General features: G+C 42.5%; 1 protein-coding gene across 1 annotated transcript; it reads left to right on the top strand.

Moving 5' to 3' along the window:
* Positions 1-791: 791 nt before the first annotated feature.
* On the top strand, positions 792-6,446 carry ip6k2b (inositol hexakisphosphate kinase 2b). The gene is made up of 3 exons (XM_010881575.4): positions 792-1,357; positions 4,024-4,255; positions 4,385-6,446. Exons 1-3 carry the CDS (start codon positions 1,141-1,143, stop codon positions 5,283-5,285), a joined length of 1,350 nt encoding a protein of 449 aa, XP_010879877.2. The 5' UTR covers positions 792-1,140; the 3' UTR covers positions 5,286-6,446.
* The last annotated feature ends 8,952 nt before the right edge of the window (positions 6,447-15,398 follow it).

The following is a 15,398-nucleotide window of genomic DNA, read 5'->3' as shown; positions in this document are numbered from 1 at the left end:
AATTTGATCTGTATAGGACAGGTGTGTGTGTTAAGGTGTTTTTATAGTAGTCTATAAAGCTTCTAGTTGTGTGGTTGTGTATTTGTGGAAAAAGGTAGTTAGATGAAGTTGTATTTGCTGTTGCAGGTCAGTTGTTAGCATAAAGAGCACATTGTTTAAATATACCTTCTATATGCGGCTACTGCTACTTTTTTATTGTGTTTGTTTGGGGTTGTGGCTACTTGTACTGCTTGTCTAAGGTTTTCTTTCATGAGAGTGGGAATTCTTGTTGACTAGCGGTCCTACAATCCCAATTTTAGACAACAACGCAAAGCCCTTCTCATTATCAGTTTCGGAACACCTTCCTTCTGTCAGTTTCTATTCCCCTTTCCCTCTCTATGCTCTGTATCACCAGATAAGAATAACAAGCCAAACAGGTGAAAGGAAAGGGAAACAGATAAGAAAATCAATTGCCTTTTCCTTCGATTTTCATCCTTTCACAGATTCATATAATTTACGGAATAGTTTTGTGTAAGCCTTTACCGATTAAACAGATATTAACATACATGTATTAAACGCCCTATTTATATACTGTAGATATGTTGTGTCTCTACTTGTCTGGTTTCTATCTCTCCCCACCTCTTTCTTTATCCCTCCCCTCCCCCTTTCGCTCTCTCTCCTTCCTCTTTGTTTGCTTGTTCCTGTTCTGTGCTTAGTTCCCAGCCAACAACAGCTGAAGAGCTCTGATAGGTTAAAGCTAGGAAGGAGGAGGAGCTAATTGGGACTTTTCTCGCTCTAAGCACAGTACAGACGTCACTTCAGTATCTGCGACGGAGAGGGACGTGAGACAACCCACGCTCGCTCTAACACAGAACCTACAGTTCCGGAGTTGTCTAAAACAACGATTTAATAGCACTATACACACAGGGGGATTACCCTAACGTTATTCTGGACAACAATTCTCAGTTTTTGGAAAAGAAATACAAAGGGAACTAAAGGATTTTTCTCTTCTGCTTCCTGTTGTGCCCTTTGTTTTTCCTGCTGTGGTCATTGCTGTCCAACAGCGCCCCCTGTGAAACAAAGAGAGACAGCCAGAGGATAAGGAGCCCAAGCAGCTTAATCGTGGGCCCCTCCAGCTTAGCTGTCCGATGCGGAGTGAGAATGAGTCCTGCTCTAGAAGCCCTCATGCAGGCAGACGGGACTACCCCCTACCCCGGGAAAGGGGTGATGCTTGAACCTTTTGTGCACCAGGTGGGGGGGCACTCTTGTGTGCTACGTTTTGGAGACCAGACCATTTGCAAGCCCCTCATTCCCAGAGAACACCAATTCTACAAGAGCCTGCCCCCCGAGATGAGGAAGTTCACCCCCCAGTACAGAGGTAAGCTTATACCCCTACCAGTCCAAAAACCTACTATGTAACCCTGTTGTCATCGCCGTAACATTTATAACGCTGGGTGAATGTTTTTATTTTTTTGCGCTACTGCTACAGCCTAGTGTTTTTCTTATCCCGTGTTCTATCTTTCTACCTTTCCATCGCTCTCTTTTTCATATTCGCTCTACTGACATGTTCGGCTGGGTTTGTTTTTTGTCATTGACATCATTTAGGATTACTCCAGGTCACTGGAGAAGGCAGTGCCGCAACAAAAGGATTCTTTTTATGCTGGGGCTTAGGTGGGGGTGGGTAACAGAAGGTTGCATGATGCATCATATCCTGCAAAGCTGTTAACGTATACAGTACCGTTATTTAACCAGTCACATACAGTGTTAGGGTATTAACATACAGTGTTAGGTTATTAACTGCATTGGACTAACTGTTATCGGTAGACAATTCTGATGGAGCACCGAGTGTTTGCATCACTGAGAAGTCCCCAAAAGAAAGTATGAATTACATCTGTTTGATGCTACCACCCTCCAAAAAAATCAAGTATACACACGGATCCATGTTGTCACTTGTCACACCTGTCTGTTTCAGAACAGTTTGTTCAGTTTATCAACCGTGCAATTAGATCGCACTTTGCTGCAGACAGGAAATAGAACAGAACGTGTTCCCACAAACATCGGTGTTTGCTTTTGTTTTGGGGGAGCTGGTTGCATCAAACAATAAGATATAAAATATTGGTCTTTGCAAAATAAACAATGTCAATTCGATTTAACCTAATTCCGTTACATTATTAAATAATAAAAACAGGATCTTTATACCCCATCTGATAGCTGTGACCTATTTACTCATTTACAAACATATGCAACAGTGTCCAATAATTTACTAACATAGATGGGAGACTTACATCAAGTTCTAGTCTGTTCCATTCTAGTCGATTCTACCACCTTAATAGCAGAGTTCAAGACAAATCACGATCAAAGTAAATACCAGTTTCCAAACACAAATCATTCAAGACAGAAAGCTGAGTCAGAGAGATGACAGTATCTAACTGGACATAAGCATGTCACGGAAACCAAATAAACAAACGCATTGGGTGGGATGTCATATTCAGTATTGTTTTTCTTTTACCATGATGCCACACTTAGGGCCTCCTGCCACACGTTCTGTTCCATCACTCCCACCCCGTTATGGAGCCAACATGGTATCTGACTCCGCAGCAGTGCATCGTGGGTCTATAAAAAGATCAGTGGGATTTGGTTAGGAGAGGATGATGGAGGAAGAAGAGGACAGTGTCACAGAATATTCCACACTAAACACAAACACACATTCTATTGGTCACTCAGAAGGTTACAAGCGTATTTGAGGCCCTAGTCCATGTAGAGCCACTTTCAAGCCCACACAAAGCTCATGAGTCACAGGCAGTCACTCCGTCTTCTTGGAATGCCCGATGTAAGTACTGGTCTGACAGTTAGAACAGGCCAGGAGAGGGTTGATGGCTGTGGGGTTGTGATGTCACTGCGTATGACATCACTTAGGGCTGGAGCTGCCGACAAATGTGCTGGGTCTCAGTGTCCTTCATATCTATGGTAAACTCAGCATCATCTCGTACTTACACACAGACCACTGTGAAGGAGTCTGTAATCCTCCAATGTAAACCAAAGGGATGTTTCTTTGTACAAATATTTAATAAAAGTTGGTAGTTGTTCTATCTTTCTGTGAAGTTTATATCCAATGGAATGCTGTATATTCACCCCGACCATCTTTCTGGATTTTTCTTTGTCATCTCCTTCAGCTGCGGGGTGTTCTTCCTGTCTCAGTATCCCCCACCCCTTCTGTAGTCTGCCTAAATCATTACACAGGTCCTTCTGGGTGCTTTATTGAATTTCGATGTACATGTATGTTTGGTGAACGCATCATAAATCATCCCGGGGTTAAGAAACACTGTTAGTCATTTTCTAGAGTGTTCCAGAGAACCACCTCTGTTCACTCCCTTTTGTGTGTGTGTTTGGAATACATAGTAAAAAGGCAAGTCACACCTGCAAGGACCCGTAAAACATGAACTGGTCAGTGCTTGACTTGAAGGAGCGGTTACATCTCTGTAATACAATATGTCTCTGTTGTTCAATGCTTCGCTGTTGTTGTTGTGTGTTGTTGACATGGTTGTTTTTCTAATCTAATTCATTTTTGGGGTTTCTTGAAACATAATTGTATATGTATCAGTGTGTGATTGTGGGTGTGTTTGGTAGTTGCTTAATAAAGGTTGGACTTAGTGTCACACATTCAAGCCTCATGTGGTGTTTGTTTATCTCTGCTTCCTGACTCCATTCTCACATACACATTCAAAGTACTTGCAAACAGATGTGGTGTTGTCACCACTCATTGCACTCTCTCCTGCTTCCCTGCCCCTTATCTGCTGTGCTCTTCTCTGTGGGAATGCCCGTGTTTGTTTCTGTTTTTGTTTGTTTGTGTTTGCATCTCTTTACAGAGTGTATTTGACTGGATGCAGGACCCATTTGGTAAGACCTGCCTATGCCTACCCAGTTAATGGGAGGCATTGGCTTTATCATAGCATTATTAAAGAACCCACTCAAAGCCAGGTACTAATCACCATCTTATGCCTCTCCCTCCACCCCTCCCTCCATCTGTCCCTCTCTCGCTCTCAGGTGTGGTGTCAGTTAGCTTTGAGGAAGACGAAGAGGGCAACCTGTGCCTCATCGCCTATCCCCTTCACAATGAACCGGAGAACCTTGAGAACAAGGACCCCTCAGCTGACTGCGAGCCCAAGAGCAAGATGATCAAATGGGGAAACAAAAAGTCATCGTCCCTGCTGCTGGAGAACGACAACTACAGCAAAGACCGTGTCAGACAGAGCCCTAAGGAGAACAAGAGCAAAAGGTGAGCTCATTTACTGTCATCCATTCACATACGGCGACACACTCTGTTTATATACCACCACCAACATGGCGCGGTTATGTCCGTCCAGAGGCTGATATTTGAGGTCTGTTCTGTGTCTTGTGCGTGCAGCTATAACGGCGCTGACGTGCAGCAGCAGGCCGAGGTCCTCCGCTACAGCCTGGAACAGAAGCCGATCAAACACAACCCCTGGAGTCTGAAATGCCACCAGCAGCACCTGCAGAGGATGAAGGAGAACTCCAAACACCGCAACCAGTACAAATTCATCCTGTTGGAGAACCTGACGTGGCGTCACAAGTTGCCGTGCGTGCTGGACCTGAAGATGGGCACGCGGCAGCACGGCGACGACGCTTCGGAGGAGAAGAAGGCCAACCAGATCCGCAAATGCCAGCAGAGCACGTCGGCGTCCATTGGGGTCCGCCTGTGTGGCATGCAAGTGTACCAGTCGGACTCAGGGCAGCTGATGTTCATGAACAAGTACCAGGGGCGTAAGCTGAGCCTGCCCGGGTTCAAGGAGGCCCTGTTCCAGTTCTTCCACGACGGCCAGCGTCTGCGGCGCGAACTCTTGTCCCCAGTGCTTCGGCGTCTCCGGGAGATGCAGGAAACCCTGGAGTCCTGTGAGTCCTACCGCTTCTACTCCTCCTCCCTCCTCATCATCTACGACGGGCAGCCCCCGCGCGCCCCCACCCGACCTCGCCACCGCGGAGGAGAGGAAGGCGACGACGACGAGCCCTCCGACGAGGAGGAGGACGAGGAAGAGGGGGCGCTTGGGTTCCCCCGGGGCTCGGCGTCCGGCGGCGGTAAGGGCAGCGACGGGCGCTCCTCCCTCAGGGGGGCGGGGGAGGCCAGCGGCCCAGGAGTGGATGTGAGGATGATAGATTTTGCCCACACGACGTGCCGCCATTACGGAGAGGACAGCGTGGTACACGAGGGTCAGGACAGCGGCTACATCTTTGGCCTGCAGAACCTAATTACCATAATCTCCGAGCTGGAGGAGAACAGCGCCGACTGAGATTCCAGACTGGGAAACGTTCATTTAACCTGGGAATAACAGCACTGTAGCTGAAGCCCTGCTCTGCCCTCCGCCTGGCACGAATGGCCAAAGCGTGGCTGGGGGGGGATGACCCTGACCTACTGAATGGGTGGAACCAGGGTGCTTCTGGGCCGGGGGACGGGGCACATTCTGGTTGGTTTTGCCCCCCCCCCAGCATGGGACAGGACTGCTTGTGCACTCACCGTCTCTGTGACGGTTCTTCTGTCTCTGTGAGGGCTCCTCCTGTCCCTCCAGTTTCTTTCTTGTTTTTATGTGAGAGGTGGTGCCTGAAACTCTGGTCTAACAGGCTAAGGGACTCCTGTAGCATATTCTCCTATCCGCCTCTGTTCTTATGTTGTAGACTGTTTTCTTGACTGTATGGTCTCTCAGAGAGAGGGATGTAAAGCTAGTGTAGTTTTAGGAGTGGGACTTAGTGCTATTGAACTGTGTGGTTTCAAGATGTGCAGGCAGTTTGTACTGCCGTTCCCCCAACAGCACAGGTCACACGAGTGGGGGTTGCCTCTGTAAAGACTTAACAGGGCTGGGGAGGTCGCCTTTTTAGCAGGCAGCTCTGCAGCAAGTGACACTTCCTCAGTCTCCCATGGTGGACATTTTGCATTTTTCCAGGTGAATCTGCCAACCCCAGCAAAAAACAAACCGACAGACTTGGGTTTTACTACAAAAATAAACGTGTCTGGATTTACAACAACAACAAGGAAGCATGAAAGGTGAAGAGAAGGGATTTCTGCCTTTTGACAGCCATACTTCTGTTTAGTCCCTGAATCAAAGACCTTTACAGTGGGGGTTTATAAGGGGATAACATTACTTTGTCACTTTCTTTGTTAATGTCTGATTTGCTCCTCTTCATTCCTGAAATTGTGACTGAAGAAGGGAATACATTGATAAGGACAATAAATATAAAGACTATATAGAGACTTTATTTATTTAAAATATTTCTTAAAAATAAAGAAAACCAAAAAAAATTGAAACAAAATGCAGAAAATGAGGACAACATTCCATATTACTGTTCTAAATGTTTTGTTCTGCTAGTCACATTAGTGAATACCGTTTTTTTGCAAGATCCCTCTTGTATACCTGTGTCAACAGTATGTTGGATGAAAAATAAATTTCTTTGTGGTACTTTTCTGTCTGTCATTGAGTGAGAAAGGTGAAATGGGGCGGGGGTGGCGAAAATAAGAGGGTGGAAAGACAGGAAATGAAAATGATCAGATAACCTTTTCAGTTCTCTGGCTTCTCTCTGCCGGCACTTAGAAACGATGAGTGGTCGAGGAATGTGTCCGTTGGTAAAAGACATTGTTCCTTCCGTCCACAGCCTTCACTAGCGGAGGAAGGACTAGGGTATCATACAGCAGAAGAGGCTGCCCATTTAAAGGCGATCTTATTCTTAGCAACTTACAGTTAATGCAAGTTTGACAGTTATATGGCGTACTTGTAGTACATTTGACATTCATAGAGATGTTCACTGCAGTCAGTTTCATTTCAGTTTTGTGAGGGAATGACAGATGTCCTATTAAAGATATCATTTGAAATTTCAAATATTATTGTTTGATATTAGACATCATCAGAAGATGTACTCTGGTGTCAAAGCTTGACGGGGCTGACTTCATGTAGGGGAGGGACAGCCAGGAGGGCACAGCCTGTGTGTAGGGAGGGGCAGCCAGGAGGGCACAGCCTGTGTGTAGGGAGGGGCAGCCAGGAGGGCACGGCCTGTGTGTAGGGAGGGGCAGCTGTCCTTGCAATGAAGTCAATTTCCTTCATAAATTGTACTGAACAACTACCAATATTTATTACCATTTAATGAATAGCAATTTGACTGATGTTGAAGGACAGTCGCATTCGCAACTATGTTTCTTTTAATCGATAACCTTGTAACATTTTAGTAGGCAGATGCAGGGAATGAGTTAACAGAACTAGTGAATGAAAAGACCCCCAGTACACCATACTTGACTAAGTTCATTTGCATAAACCAGTGCTGGAACGTTCTGCACAGGTGTCATTCAACCAATCACCTCACCATAATACACCGCCCTTTGCCTGTCAATCGACACGTTTTATGGTTTGAGTATGCACAGGGAAAATAAGGACTGGACTCTTAACATGCGTCACACAGAGTTTATCCTATTATGCAGTTGTTGTTAGTCCATTATGTGCCCAGCTGAGATATCTGTGACTGCCACGCGTGATGTAGCACAATTATTTTCCTTGGATTAGGGGCCCCCCTTACTCGGTCAGATAATTCTGCTCAATCCTGCAAAACTACAAGAGAGAAACAGCTGGCATTTGTGCAAAGCTGTAGGCTAGTGGAAGCAGTGGTGTGAGGTTGGCTGATGCAAGTAGTTGCTATGGCAATCTCCCAGAGAAATCTCTTGGTGTTACCTGATCCCCCCTGGCCTTCATATTAGAAGCCGTTATTTCCTAGTGGCAGTTGAGCCTTTGTTGCTTGGCCAAATCCGCTTTCCGGGATTGGAAAATGCTGAGCTCGGTAGGATAATGTGGAAAGTATGTAAGGGAGGCTGCCTCACACCACAGGCATGGCTTAACTACTGAGGCCTGTGAAACCAGCCAGCTAGCAAGAAACATTCTGACAACTTCATAGAATTAAAAACTGTCTTTGCCCTTCAAAAATAACCTTTGTTTCCTTCAATAATGGGCTTCCATATCCTATTTATATAGATTTTCCTTTTATCAGCTATACTCAGTTTGTATGCCAGGGTCACAGAAATCAATGAAAAACAAACAGTCTTAAATGCAACCAATTATGGCGTAGGCAAATTAGATGAAGTGACGGATTATACAATATGAGGGGAGAATTCTAGTACACATACTTTCTTCTATCACTGATTCTTTCTGAAACTGTATTTCCAACATAGGCTACAGTCAGCTGTTGGCTGACAACAGCAACAACAACAATCAGCTGATTGACATTCACCACACATGCTGCCAAATTACAGGCTTCCTAACAGACAGGACTACTTCCACATTGACCATGAGGTGATAAATCAAACCGCCCCAGCATTTTAAAATACTTAAACATTTTATTTTATTCAGATTACTGGAAGTTTAACACGTAAACATGTATTAACATGTTTATTTAACATGTATTAGTTATTGAGTTGGATTTCTGATTATGTTCAGATTATGTTGCAGATTTATATGTTGTTGTAGGATCTATGTAGCTGTCCCAAACAAATAATGAAAAAGTATTAGCAATTATTATGAAAGTGCCTTTAGAGTTCTTCTGTTTACAAGGGAATTCTACCACATATAGCATGTTTTCTGAAATATCTGGAAAGTTTTTTAAGTTTGTTAGGCATAGCTTATTTTGTATCCAAAATCCGCAAAAGAAAATATTTCTAGATTTAAAAAAAAAGAAGAAACATCTATTTTTAACCTCCACTATTGTACCATACATACCTTTAACAATGTAGATCTGCTTGTGGGCGTCCTGGAGTAAAACCAAAACCAGCTCCTTGTTCCAGGGATTCTTATGCATGTAGAACATATTTAATATTTTGTGATAGCATGGCATGTGGGCATCTTACCTCAAAATCAAACATATCCTGATAACCAGGGTATGCATGAGTTTGTAGCTTCAACCATTTGGTTATGGCAACCCCGGACGGATCAGACTATATCTACGGTTGTATTTGTCTGATCGATAAAGGGCGATTATTAGTGTTCATCTGGCTGTCCCCTTTAAATTGGTGTATACTAATCCTTTCCTCCACAAACGGGCTAGGAGTATGGCTTGTCCTGCAAGAATTCTGAAAAAACATGGTATAAAATATTGCAATTCTTGCAAGTCCATGACTATTATTGGGCTCTTGCTTGTACTAAGCTATGTAATATGGTGCGTTTGAATGGTGCTTAAAATATGAAAACAATCCAAAGCTTAGTTATGTTCTTCCAGTAGTTATGTGCTGGGGTTGCTCAAACGTGATTTTAGTTTTAGTTGTCTCTCGATACAATACAGAGCAAAGAACAAGACAGATAATGTGTCCCCAAACACAAACCCTGTCTGCATGCCTATCTATTAACCAAAGATTTGAGCTAGTGTAGCTAATTACTCAGCTAGGCCAGCATCAATCAGTGGAAAGTGGGAAAGCATGTGTAGTAGAGATTAAAATCCACCCATTAGGGGACATTTTACTGCTGCTGTATTTACTTATATACGGATGTCTGGTGATATGATATTATTATCCAGCACTTCTTGTAAGGAGTGGTCAGAAACAGGCATTGATTTGCCATCTCACATTGACTAGCTAGCGACCTTCAGAAAATCTGTAAAAAGTATCTCTGCCCCAGTTTTGAAAAGCTTATGTCACCACCTAGGGTTACACTAGACTAGAGAACTAAATCTGGTTCTATTCTGGATTTTGCCACACACACAGACCAATAATTCACGCAGAACAATTTATTAATAAATATATAAAAAGTTACTCAAAAAATGGTGAACAAAGTCTGTATCCACAATAGTTAAAACATTCTTAAAACGGACATCCGGGATTCCAGGGTCAAAGAGGCAGAGCTGTAGACGTCGGTACTGTCTCTTTAAGGGTGGGCACAAACTAGCAGAGTACAAAGCTGGGCTCGCTTTCTGAAGTCGCAGTCTTCCGTCTTGCGTCGCCAGTCTCTCTTGACGGGGGAGAGAAGAGAGGAAGAGAGAGCACCCCAGATCGGCCTTTTACAAGACTTGATTTGACAGAGCGCATAAAACAGGTACTCGCCTGATGTCCAACAAATCGCTATTTGTGTGATCTACTGGCTGTACCCCGCAGGTAGTGGTTTTCTCTGGTTTGGGTTGGCCCGTTCCCTCTGTCGTTCGTTCTCCCCCTCTTCCATCGCTAGGATTTCAAATATCCTTTTATTCGCTGCTTGGCCAATCATTGCAGCAGTCTCATTAGCTGCGTTAGTTGAAGGCAGATGTGGATCAAGCGGAGTGGGCATGGCAAACCAAGAGCTGTCAAAACTGCAACAAAAACAAAGTCCATGCCACCAAAACAAAACAAAAGTTGAGTAATTAATTAATGGAAAATGAATCAAAGTGTAGTCTTAGTTGCCTTCCGTGACACTCACTCACGAGGGTGGGATCAAGGCTCCCTTTAAGCTGTAGTGTTGACAAATCCAGAACAATTGAATGGCAATTAATGAACAGGTACAACCATATATATCCACCACCTGTATAAAGAACAATCAAAAACATAACTCCAGACAGAAGTCACAATAAATCAATGATTTTCTGGTTGAATATTGCAGTCGCAACAAAAATTCTGGTATGGAGCATTATCATGTCTGAAACATCTCCAATCACTTAGAATTATGTAAGGAGACTGAAAAAACAACAAATTGTGTCTAGCAGTGGATTTTCCCTTTGAGTCTGCCCATGTGTGGCCTATTGAAGTACTTGTTTGGGCAAGTTCTAGTCAGTTTTATATTCTGTTTTATTTTGGTGGCTGAATGGGGAGGTTCCATTCAATTCAGTTATACCACACCTGTGTTTGCCATGACTAAGGACTAACTGGTTTCTAAATATAAGGAAACAGCCTGACAGGTGAAAGCCATAGTGAATCCCAGTTCCAATAAAAGAACACTAATAAATAACACAGTTTGCTGCACCTGTTGGTAAGTATGTGTCAGTTGTGTCAGTTGTTTCTCTGCCCTCTAAACCATACCAGGGTGTGGAATTCAAGGAGGTCGAGAGTATCTGATGCCAAAGTGGCCTGCTATCAGTGGAGAAAGCTAAAGTAATAGCAACAGAACGTTTGACGTCACATTCACTAGTGCTGTGACCCGGATTGCAATGGCCAAGTTTGCTCGCTGTTTTGTGAGTGTAGAAGTGCTGATTGAAAAAATAAAGAACGCACCATAAGCTCACTCCACAGCTAGCCTGAAATTTTGCCAGTGGGACTACGCAATTGGTACCTTTTCCATAGCTCAATGGAATGTTGTCAAGGAGTGTGAACACGTTTTGTGAAGCAGAGGACTGCAAGTTTGGCCCAGTATGGGGCCAGGTGAACTCAGTGGAGGAAGCTAAACTGTTAGCAACAGCACGTTTGACATCAGGCAATCTATAACATGCATATAACAACTGCATGTGAAGCATTAACTAACTGCCAGACAAGTTAAAACTATTTGTTGGGGTTGCTTGGAAATAAAACAGGTCTTTCGGATTCGATGAGGTCCTCTAATAGGTTATGCAATATGCAGAGGTTAAACTGGGTTTTGGGAAGTGGGGGAGCCCTACTTTGTACTTTCCAATTGTATCTAAAATGTTAAAATTACTGGCCAGTGGAAGCACAGGAGGTCTGCTCCCTTTAAGTCTCATTTCGAACTTTTTTGCAAAAGCTCAGCTCATGCTGGCTCCTGCCCAATTTAATTAACTCCTGGTTTCATGTAACCCTTTTTTCCTAGACAATGTGCTTTTAACATACCAACAATACATCCCCCCACCCCCCATCCCAAAGATCACGTTGAAGGTCTACTGAATGTAACACATGGAGTTTGAGAGAGAGAAGGTTGAGGTCTAGATAGGGGGATGACGTCTGTGGACTCTGGTGGTTGATGTTTACTGGGCTGATGGAGACCTAGACTGTAGAGGGCACACAGCGCCGGGGGAACATGACCCTTCCCTACTCCTACGTCCACCATGGTCTGGTCCTGGCCAGTTTCTGCTGAGTGACTCATTCAGGGCTTGCAGTCAGATAATCCACACACACACAGACACTTTGTGGGCCTTACTCTGTCAGGCATGATGCGCTGCTACTAGGTCTGCAATTATGACGTACTAAGATGTGCATTCATATCCGCAAAGAGTAGGACTCAAAGTCAAGAGATTGGAAGGGGGAAGAAACATAATGCGTCATCCATTAATATGTATGGCATATTTCCAGAAAAAAACTTCCAGCAAAGGTTTTAATCAAATTGTCCACGATGCCTCTTACGTAACAATTTTAAGTAAAAAACATTGCATTGCAGAACATTTTAAAAACAATCCATCTTGCTGTCCATCAACAACAAACAAGTCTACTTGCTGTAAATACTTTCATTCAACTTCACTACCAAGCATAGAACAGTCAACTCATCCCTGTACCATACAATGTGCTGGACTAATACCAACACCAGTTTTATACTGATAAAACAAAAAAGACTTTCACAACAAGCTCATTTTGTTAAGCTATATCTTCATACATTCTGCAACCAGTGAAAATACAAACCCAATTCCAAAAAAGTTGGGACACTGTACAATTGTGAATAAAAACAGAATGCAATGCTGTGGAACTTTCAAATTTCAATATTTTATTCAGAATACAACATAGATGACATATCAAATGTTTAAACTGAGAAAGTGTATAACTTTAAGGGAAAAATAAGTTGATTTTAAATTTAATGGCATCAACACATCTCAAAAAAGTTGGGACAAGGCCATGTTTACCACTGTGTGGCATCCCCTCTTCTTTTTATAACAGACTGCAAACGTCTGGGGACTGAGGAGACAAGTTGCTCAAGTTTATGAACAGGAATGTTGTCCCATTCTTGTCTAATACAGGCTTCTAGTTGCTCAACTGTCTTAGGTCTTCTTTGCCGCATCCTTCCTCTTTATGATGCGCCAAATGTTTTCTATGAAAGATCTGGACTGCAGGCTGGCCATTTCAGTACCCGGATCCTTCTTCTATGCATCCATGACATTGTAATTGATGCAGTATGTGGTCTGGCATTGTCATGTTGGAAAATGCAAGGTCTTCCCTGAAAGACATGACTTCTGGATGGGAGCATATGTTGTTCTAGAACTTGGATATAACAGTCAACATTGATGGTGCCTTTCCAGATGTTTAGGCTGCCCATGCCACACGCACTCATGCAACCCCAAACCATTAGAGATACAGGCTTCTGAACTGAGTGCTGATAACAACTTGGGTTGTCCTTGTCTTCTTTAGTTTCCAAAATGAACTTCAAATTTTGATTCGTCTGACCACAGAACACTTTTCCACTTTGCCACAGTCCATTTTAAATAATCCTTGGCCCAGAGAAAACGACTGCGCTTCTGGATCCTGTTTAGATACGGCTTCTTTTTGACCTATAGAATTTTAGCCGGCAACGGCGAATGGCATGGTGGATTGTGTTCACCGACAATGTTTTCTGGAAGTATTCCTGAGCCCATGTTGTGATTTCCTGTATGTGATGTGAGTATAATTCCTGTATGTGATGCAGTGCCGTCTGAGGGCCCGAAGATCACAGGCATCCAGTATGGTTTTCCGGCCTTGACCCTTACGCACAGAGATTGTTCCAGATTTTCTGAATCTTTGGATGATATTATGCACTGTAGATGATGATAACTTCAAACTCTTTGCAATTTTTCTCTGAGAAAATCCTTTCTGATATTGCTGAAAATTAAGGTAATCTGTTCTTATAACAAATTTTACTAGAGTGAAACAGTATGATTTACATTTTCTGGCATTTAAATTGACCATCGTGATATTAAGAGTCTGTATAGTTACGTTGTATAGGTCTCTTAATTTTTTCCGGAGCTGTATAAAAATATATTCTTTAAATCAGCAATCCTTGCTCATTAAATGAGCTGGCTTTTTTAATGACTAACACAAATATAGATTTAAAGTGTGTAATCTGTACCATTTAAATGTGTTTCACTTTCTCACTCTTCGTGGTTGTTCTCGTTGCCATTATGCCTGACTCCAACTGGCAGGAGATTTTCAAATATTCCCAAAAATATGAACAAAAAGTTTTGAAGTAATTTGACCAAACTGAGTGATAACATACATAACATATAATGTACTGTTCTGCATACATTTTTGTGAACTGAATAAAATGTAATGCTTGATGTGTTTCCATCATATTTTCAACAATTGTATTTGAACAGTTAGTGTTTGCTTGCTTTTAAACATTATACAACATTATAATGAACAATAGAAAAGAGGACAAAGTCCTTATGTTGTCCAAAAGGTAATTGATTTATTATAAGGTATCTTGCTATTGCACAGAATATCAATTACCTACCAAGAAAGTTTTGTTGCTTTTTTCTTAGGAATTTCTATGCCTTATTGTGACAAGAAAGTGTGGAAAGATAGAGGGGAGAGTTTTGGTGAAAGAGCAGTTGTCCAGATTCAAACTCAGACTGCAGTGTACGTGTGTAGCAGGCACTAGTCCAGACCACTAGACCAAACAAGGACACAATTCTTTTTACTTTTAGTGTATTGATGTCTGTTTGTACTTTTAATTTATATAGTGTTTTAATGAGCAAATACACACTTATTGCCCAGATAAATAGCTTTAAACAATGTTGTCATGTGGCCTAAAACTATTGCACAGTACTGAAGCTGTGACCAGTTTGGTCTTATTACCTGGGCATTGTCAACAGCTCACAAAAACAGTGTGGGTAGGAAACCCTAAGTAAAATTATGAGACTATTGTATACAAGCAATATCATTTTTGTTACCGCAGCCTCTGATTCTTTTTTAAAGGAGCATGAAGCTCATAATGCACTTTCACATTCATTCCTGTGAAGTTCATCATCATTTATTATTATGCATGCTTTCCTGAGTCATAGTGAGAGGTCAAGTGTATCTCTCAATGAGGATTTCTATCAATCATTATGCTTGAAAGCATTTCCCTTTCTCACATATTTCTTGACTGACACCAAAGGTTTATATCACGTTAAACAAACCAGTTGTCTGTCAACATAAATCATATGGTCACATCCCAAATAATTGGGACACTTGATTAAGATAAACAATACAGGTAATGGTATATTATGTTTTTCCAACATGTGGAATATACTTTACTTTATTCATTATATAAGGGAATATGTGTGTTTTTGGTCATTGTCATGCTGGAAAACCCTAGCATGATTCATTTCAAGTAGACTTGCAATCAGAACCGAATATAAGAAGTGACCCAAAAGACCCAAAATAAGAATATAAGAAGTGTATTTTGGGTTGAATTCGCAATATATTATGGGATTAGTAAAGCAATCGTTGCCATTGTGCCAGCTAGCTACAGCACAAAGTTATCACGCATGACTGGCAAGCTAGAATAATGAATATCAGAGGAAAGACG

This window comes from Esox lucius, chromosome 17, assembly GCF_011004845.1.
Source record: "Esox lucius isolate fEsoLuc1 chromosome 17, fEsoLuc1.pri, whole genome shotgun sequence".
Classification (NCBI taxonomy): Eukaryota; Metazoa; Chordata; class Actinopteri; order Esociformes; family Esocidae; genus Esox; species Esox lucius.
Note: the sequence above shows the minus strand (reverse complement) of the source record. Positions and strands in the feature narration are given on the sequence as shown.